The 8,358-nt window shown below is 41.8% G+C and overlaps 1 protein-coding gene across 1 annotated transcript in view; it reads left to right on the forward strand.

The window, feature by feature from the left end:
* Positions 1–8,004, forward strand: part of srcap (Snf2-related CREBBP activator protein) — a gene marked incomplete at its 5' end in the record, with an annotated part of 27,239 nt that extends 19,235 nt beyond the window's left edge. Inside the window, 6 exons of the mRNA XM_060938863.1 lie at positions 165–361; positions 527–641; positions 1,407–1,526; positions 2,071–2,250; positions 2,345–2,428; positions 2,549–8,004. Coding sequence (XP_060794846.1) covers positions 165–361; positions 527–641; positions 1,407–1,526; positions 2,071–2,250; positions 2,345–2,428; positions 2,549–6,574 — 4,722 coding nt within the window. The remainder of the gene's footprint in view (positions 1–164; positions 362–526; positions 642–1,406; positions 1,527–2,070; positions 2,251–2,344; positions 2,429–2,548) is intronic.
* Between the last annotated feature and the right edge of the window lie 354 nt (positions 8,005–8,358).

An 8,358-nucleotide genomic window follows, 5' to 3' on the forward strand; every position in this document is an offset into this window, starting at 1 on the left:
TGAGTAGTTAAAAATGCCTCTCAAGCCATCTATTAATTTGATGGTGTTATGCTTTAAAATATTTTCAATACTGACCCAACAAAACAAATATATGAATTTTTGTAGCAGTTCTTGTACCACTACTTGGGTTCACTTGGATTACTTTGACATTCTGTACCTCTTAGGCCCTGATGGAACGTTTTAATGCAGACCGTCGAATCTTCTGTTTCATCTTGTCCACCCGGAGTGGTGGTGTGGGAGTAAATCTGACGGGGGCTGATACAGTGGTCTTCTACGATAGTGACTGGAACCCCACCATGGATGCTCAGGCTCAGGACCGCTGCCACCGTATTGGACAAACCAGAGATGTTCATATTTATAGGTATTTTGTTATAATTTAGCTATAAAATAATTATGATTCTGTACAGATTATATTTTCTTCAGAATGTAAATTGTGAAAGGCAAGTATGAGTAAAAACAGATGTTTTTGTGGAAACTATCCAGATTCTTCCCACTGAATCTCTTTTAATGTTAAATTTTATTTAAGACTGATCAGTGAACGAACCGTGGAGGAAAACATTTTGAAAAAAGCCAACCAGAAGAGAATGTTGGGAGATATGGCAATTGAAGGGGGTAACTTCACAACTGCCTTTTTCAAACAGGTATATTTCTTTCATATGTAAAATACTATTCAAGTTTGAGCACACCTACTCATTCATAGGTTTTTCTGTATTTTGACTGTTTTCTACGTTGTAGAACAAACTGAAGACATTAAAACTATGGAATTATGTGGCAAACAAATTTTTATTTTATTTTTTTAAAATAAACGTTTGAGGTGGTTTTTGTTTTTAATTCCTCAATGTATCATATTTTCGTGCACTATTAGTTTAGTTTATTAGCTTATTTGACAGGGACCATGTACAAGACATCGCTAGTACCAGAGTTAGCTAGAAAGCTAATTTGCGTCTGTGGTCCCTGGGCAGGGAGCTATAAAAACACAAACATACACACATGACTTACTGTTGCCAATATTGGTATTGCCTTAACCAGCTTCATGAGGTAGTCACTTGGAATGCTTTTCAGTTAACAGGTGTGCTTCGCCAAAAGTTAATTAGTGAAATTTCTTGCCTTCTTAATATATTTGAGATCAAACAGTCAATAGTAAATAATAAAAATACAGTCACCAGCCCTATTCCACAACTGTAGTAATCCATATTATGTCAAGAACCGCACAACTAAGTAAACAGAAACATCATTAAATGAAGTGTCTGTTAATCAATAAGCAAAGAAAAAAACATTGAATTAGGTGTGTCTAAATGTTTTTGGACTGGTACTGTATTTATTAACTTAATTACTGGAAAAAAATCATATTAATGAGAGATGGTTAATGTGAAATATTCTCCCTCTTTTTCTTTTTAAACAAACAGCAAACTATCCGAGAATTGTTTGATGTGTATGAGGGGGAAAAGAAGGAAGCCGAATCAAGTGTACCTCCATCAGATGATGAGGAAGCTGTAAATAAACAACAAACTACTATTCTGGAGCAGGTAAAAACTATTCTCTTTCCAAAACATAGTTAAATTGTACTTAATTGTGTAAAATAAATATATATATATATATATATATATATATATATATATATATATATATATAATTTTTTTTTAACCATTCAAATTATTTTTACACCGTTTTGATTGGCTGAGTGAGCAGCAAATAATTGTCTACAAATAATGGTCTGCTCATGCGCATTACAATGGAAAGCCATCTTGCTGCAAATAATCTGCTCATGCACAGTTATTTTACACTTTTGTCAACATGGCTCGATTCCTTTTTCATTTGACTTGTTGTGCAAACTTTATAATCAGTATTTCCCCCAAAAAAATTTGAATGATAGAAAACAATTATTGAACTCAGTTTTCACAAAATATTATTTGTTAGTGTCTCACAAGCATTTATTTGCCACTGCCTTCAGCATCGGCAAATAGTTAATTGCTTGCTCGCCACTAACAAATCATAATATTTTGTTCAACCTCAACCAGTAATTGCTCATTATTTGTGTGCAACAGTTGATGAGACTAACTCTCTTATCAGGCTTTGTGTCGTGCTGAGGATGAAGAAGACATAGTAGCAGCTTCCCAAGCCAAAGCAGAGCAGGTGGCTGAGTTAGCAGAATTTAATGAAAATATTCCTCTGGATGATGGTGAGACCAGGGACCAAGAAGAGGAGGAACTTTCCAAAGCTGAGCAAGAAATTGCTGCTCTGGTAGAACAGGTAACATTTTATCTTTGTATAAAAAAGTAAGTTCTTTCCAGTTTTATACTGCTTTTTGATCGTTGATCAAGTGTCTTGATGTTGCTTTTAACAGCTCACTCCCATAGAGCGATATGCCATGAATTTTCTGGAGGCATCTCTTGAGGATATTTGCAAAGAAGAATTAAAGCAGGCTGAGGTAATCTCTTATTAATTGCAAACAGTATTTCAAGTCCTTGGAATTATAAGATTCTATCACAGATTCTGTGTGACTAAATGTAATTGCGGTTAACAGTGATTTGTTTTGTCATGACAACAGGAGCAAGTTGAAGCTGCAAGAAAAGGATTAGATCAGGCAAAGGAGGAGGGTCTAAAACTACATCAGTCATCTGATAATGATGATGACTACTCCATGCCTCACACACCTGAGGAACATCCTCCAGCTCGTCGCACACGCAGACACCGAGAGAAAGGTGCCCCCTCTACAAGGGTTAGTGGCAGGCTTAGAGGAACACCAGCTAAAATGGATCTGTCTAAAACACCTCCATCCCCAGACAGAGAGAGGGGAAGGAGAGGGGAAACAAGTTTGAACCGTGCCCATGGGCCTAGTTCCAGTGAGAAGTCCTCCCAGCCCAGAGAATTGCCTGAAAGACTCCGTAGTGGTATGCGAGGTAGAGCAGTAAACGAAGATGTCGCCTCCTCAACATCCACCACTGGAGGACCTCTGAAACTCCAAATTGATCAGCAGCTGTCTGATCCTGAAAGACCCAGAGTACCACACCACTATCAGGAGCCCCTTTCTCCAGTACCTTCAAATGAAGCCTCTTCATCAGTGGACCAAAACTGCAGTGGACATACTTCAACACTAACAACAATATTCAGAGATACAGGGGATGAGTATGGAGCAGAGACCAACACCCCACAACAGATAAGAGAGAGGAGGGCATCTGTATCTTCAGAATCTATTTGCTCTCCAGAACATCAGTCAGAGCAGGATGGCCAGCATTCACTCTTTCCTTCACTGGCATCTCCACATTCTCGTTCACCACGTAAGCGCCAGTCTGCTGATGAAGAGGTCCTGAAGGGCCTTCCAGAAGATTCTCCATCTGCAAAAGTCCTTAGAAAGCTTCCTGGTCGCCTTGTCACTGTGGTTGAAGATAAGGAACCAAAGCGAAGGAAAAGGGGAGAAAGTGGGAGTGGAGGAGTGCATACTGAAGGTTCCTCTGAAGAGACAGAGCAGGCTGAGTCCTCACAAGATGTAGTTCCCCTTTCACCAAGCCAATCTCTTAATGATAAGTCTCTTCCGAAATCACCTTTAATGTCCTCTCCCGAGACACAGCAAAGACAGGAGCAGACCTCCCCTTCATCACTCGCAAATCCAGGGAGAGGCTACCACCCTTACTCCCCTACACACCATTCACCTGACATGCCCGTCCTTCGGAACTTACCAGTGCGCCGGCGTTTGGAGACGGAATCTCGTATGGCTGCTCAATTAGAACAGTTCCTAGGTAGAGGCAGAGGGCTTGATCGACGTACTCCCTTGTCACCAAAGAAACAGGAGCCTATTTTATCTAAGGATGATGGTACCACCCCTAATGTTGCATCAGATGCTAATGCAACCTATTTCTTACCAGGGAAGCGCAAAAGGGGTCGACCTCCCAAAATGTTACCTAAGCCACTAGAAACCCCAGAACAGGATATCCTTGTGGCACAGAAATCTATAAGTGAAGAACAAAGTCCACCTCAGTCACCAAAGCGAAAGAGGGGACGGCCTCGCAAAGATTCCACCACAAATTCAGTAGACGGTGGGAAACCTGAAAAAGAAGCAAGCTGTCCTACAGGCCTGTCATCCATTTCACAGGAAAACCTTTTGGCTATAAACCTTAACTCGCATAGTTCCACTTTTGGGCCTTTAATTGTGCCCTCTGTTCCTGAGTGCCCAACAATAAACTTTGATGGTGTGTCTGAATCGTTTAAAACTGTAGACTCTCCCCAATCTCCTAAAGCAAACACTCAAACCACCCAATGCAATACACCCCCACCTCAAACACCTTGTGAATCTCAGATTAAGCAAACATCCACTCCAGAACAGTCATCTGATCACACAATTTTGAAGGCCACAGTGCCGAACTCTGAGTCTCCAGACATTTCCCTTACAGCTCAAGATACTGAGACAGAAAATCCCTGTCAGACCAACACAAAACCTTCCTCACTACAGCCTGCTACCACTCCAAGTGACAGTTTTGATGGCTCTGCTCCTAGCCCTGCCAAAGAGTGTATAATTTCATGTACATCCTCAGTTTGTCAGAGCAGACAAGTATCCCTTACCGTATCCTCACAGCTCTCATCTGTGTCAGACAAAGGTGTTGCTGCAGAGATATCTGTGAAATCTAATCAGTGTACAGCTCATCCCAAAGTCTCAACTACATCTACTGAATTGCTGGCACACCCAGTGCTTGAAAGCAGCACAAGTGCAAGTCCTCTACTAACCTCTGTTAGTGCCACATCAACTACATTTGCCCAGACATGTGAGTTATCTGAACCTACTGTGAAAACTGATCAACCATTGTCAATTCCTGACTTGACTCCGCCTTCTTTTCAACCTGAAATACCACTGGAAACTACGTTTAATCTGAACCAGACACACACTGCTCTCTGTCAACCTAAGCCTGAACTAACACAAACAGCTTCTACACATTTAAGCCAAATACCTGTAGCCACTCTATCTTCTCCCGAGTCACTTGAAATAGCATCTGACTCTCAATCACATGCTTCTAGGCAGATAACTACACATACGTCTGCACCTGCTGAAGAACAGAGAACTGAGAATCAACATGACCTTAGTGTGTCAGTGGAAGATAGCTTAATTGAATCTACAGAAGAAATGGAAACTGACATCTCTGGAAAGCCTGAGAAAGCAGACAGCGAATGCAGCCAGTCTCAGGCAAAAAAGAGGAAGTTGGAAAATTTACCAGAGGATCAGACAGCGATGCAAAGCACTGCTGCGAGTGATGTGGCTGATACACCACTAGAAATGGAGAGTCAGACAAAGGAGCAAGATGGCAAAAGTACAGGCAAGAAAAAAATGATTTGTCGACAAAGCAGTCAGGAATCTGTTCGCTCCTCCTCTCCATCTTCTGTTTCTTCCAGTGGTACTCTCTCTTCTCAGTCAAAAAAGTCTACAGAGAGCAGTATGCCAGCAAAGAGAAAGCGAATGGAAAGGGAGTCAGAAAAAGATGGCACAGACAGAGGGTCTGATAAAGAGCAAGTGAAATCTGAGAGTCAGGGTTCCAACTCCACTTCCTCCGATTCAGAAGACTCCACTGGTCAAGAAAGACGTCTTACTCGTTCCTCACACAAACGTTTGGAGGAGGAGACCATGAGTGACAAAGGTGATAAGAACAGTAATGGGCGAAGGAGGTCTGATAAGAAAGCAACCAAAGAAGTGGAGTCCACTGCAGCAACACCTGCGAGGGTAACCCGTAAATCCACAGGCACCCAACCTATTTCAAAACTGACTTCTCCAGTCTCATCCGAGCCAGAAGTATTAGGCAAACGCTGCTCAGCACTCAATGCCGCTGCTAAGCTTTTGGCTATGAGAGGAAAGGGACCAGATCCACCAATTTCCAGTTCCAAACTCAAGTCTACACAAGGACAGCAACCCACTTCTGAAAAAATCTGCAAGTCTAAAGGCAAACAAGACCAGGACTCCCCTAAGACAAATTCAGTTGTTAATAAGGCAGAGAGTAGTCGACAAACCCCAACTCGTTTAACAGATTCCCCACAGTCCACCGCTGGAACAGCTCACGCTGCCTCCCGCTCTACTCGGCAGCGACCCGGCAATCTTGTGCCCCCTTTGGAAACTGAAGCCAAGAGAGCCAAAAAAGAAGAAAAGAAAAAGACTTCAGATCAAAAGGAGGACATAGAGGAAGAAAACAGAGAGACGAGGTCTTCGAGAGGGCACAGTGCTTGCAGTAGTGTAAGCAGTGAAAGAGGGGCAGGGAGCAGCAGGAGCCGGAGCAGCAGCAACAGCAGCCAGTGCACCCGCAGCCTGAGCTCACGGAGCACTGGTCCACCACACTCACACTCGAGGGCTCCTTCCTCGGGTAGTGACACTGAGAAAGGGAAAGGCAGGCAGAAGAAAACTGGAGAGAACCGAGGCCGTGAAAGCAGAAGAGAGAGGCATTCAAAAAATCATGAGAAGCCAGAGCCCAATGCTGGATCATGTGAGGGAACTCCTGACAGGGTGCTGAGGAGTGTTGCTGCGCTGGCAGCAGCTCAGGCTCGCACTCCAGCTAGCAACACCCGTTCCTCCTCCAGTCAGCAACGGCACTCCAAAACTTGATTTAGGACAAGGGAGATAATGACTGAGAACTGCAGTAATGAGAGGAAGGGTTTTACGGGTTTTAAAGAACGGGGATCAAACTTGCCATTCTTTAACACCGTCTGTGAGATGTCAAATTGAGTCTATTGCACTTTGCAATAAGAACTAAACTTGGGTGCATTCTATTAAGCCATCTTGAGTGTGAAGATGCAGGACAGATGGGGAGAAAGTTATTCATTAAAAAATGGCATTGGTATGGTCTTGGTAATAAGATCAAAAGGACTGTACCGAACTATACCACAAGGACTTTGGATAGCTGGGCAAGGGGCAAGAATTGTTTAGTTCACACTATGTACTGTAATCATGTAAAGACTGGAATACTAAAAGAAGTATCTGTTAAGATGGGTCATGTGTACCCTTTATACAGAGTTTACTTGTGCTGCAACGGTGATTGCATAAAGTAATTTATGCTACATTTGAAAGATTGAGTGTTAAAACATTTTTAAGCAGTTGGGCTATGACAGTGTTTGCCTAGCTGTTGACTATTGTTTGTTTCAAGTCAGTTGATAAATTAAGAATATTCTGTGGTTTCTTCCAGGGTATGAAGAGAGCCGGTCTGTAAATGTGATTTTGCTGCACTATGCTGGAGTTGGTCTCTACTCAGACCTCTTTGTCTTGTGTAATTTTTTCCCCCTATCAGTTACTATTAGTTTAAGTTCAGCCTGCATTTCTCCATTTGCACATTTTGTGTAATACCCCACGAGAGTTTTTTTTTTTTTAAATAAACCATCGCTTTGTCAAGTTAATTACTGGTACCTCACACTATGTATATCTGTGAGCTTGTGGAAAATATTCAAATCTGCTTATCCTTTCTGGCAATATGGAGATGAAATGCAACGTCATTTTTTTTTTCACCTTTCCCAAAGTATTAGTGGTCGACTTTCTATTAAACTTTGTTGTCGAACATTCTCAAGTTAGCGTGACAAAGTGGGAGTGCCTGTTGATCCGTATAGGACTGGATCCCTGTATGCCTTGTTAAGAAAACAAATTTGGTCTTCAAAAAATTTTTAGTGTTTAAAGTGTAATAAAGAAATTTTCCATCCAGAACCACAGAAGGTGCATCTGTGTTAAAGTCCAACCAAACTGAAAACACCTCTTTAGTGTAAATTGCTGTTTTTTTATTCATCCTTTTTATGAAAAACTAAGAAGAAATTATCCTGCATAAACCTTTTTGATTTTTTTTTCCTCCTTCAGCAGAACCTTGACAGCTGCTGTCCTTATCCCATTTTGGGGTAAACACTTGTTTTGGGGAATGGGTAGAATGTGGTGATAGTCTTATTTTTATTTGGTCTCTGAATTTGTTACATTCCTTTTGTTCCCATGTAATTCCACATTGTTTTACTTGAAAGATTGAAACAACAAAAGTCAGTTGAATAAAAAGACTACAAACATCCATTTTGTCATGTGTTGATGGTTACAGGGGTGGGTATTGTTGCCACCTCATAATTCCATGGTCCTGGTTGGATCCTGAGCTCAGATTGCTGTCTGGGCAGAGTTTCTTGTGCATTTTTCTGGGTTCTCCAGTTTCTTCCCATCTCCCAAAAAATATGCCAGTAGGTAAGGTGTCTCAAATAAATTGCAATTAGTCGATTGTGTGCGCGCATACATGTGTGGTGCCTTGTGATGGACAAGCGTCCCATCCAGCGTGTATACCCGCCTCATGCCTAGTGTTCCTGGCTTCTAGCCAGACTCTGGATCCATGGCAAGTAGTTAGGCTTCTGTTTGCTTTTCTACTTGAGTAAAAG

This window comes from Neoarius graeffei, chromosome 14, assembly GCF_027579695.1.
Source record: "Neoarius graeffei isolate fNeoGra1 chromosome 14, fNeoGra1.pri, whole genome shotgun sequence".
Taxonomy (NCBI): domain Eukaryota; kingdom Metazoa; phylum Chordata; class Actinopteri; order Siluriformes; family Ariidae; genus Neoarius; species Neoarius graeffei.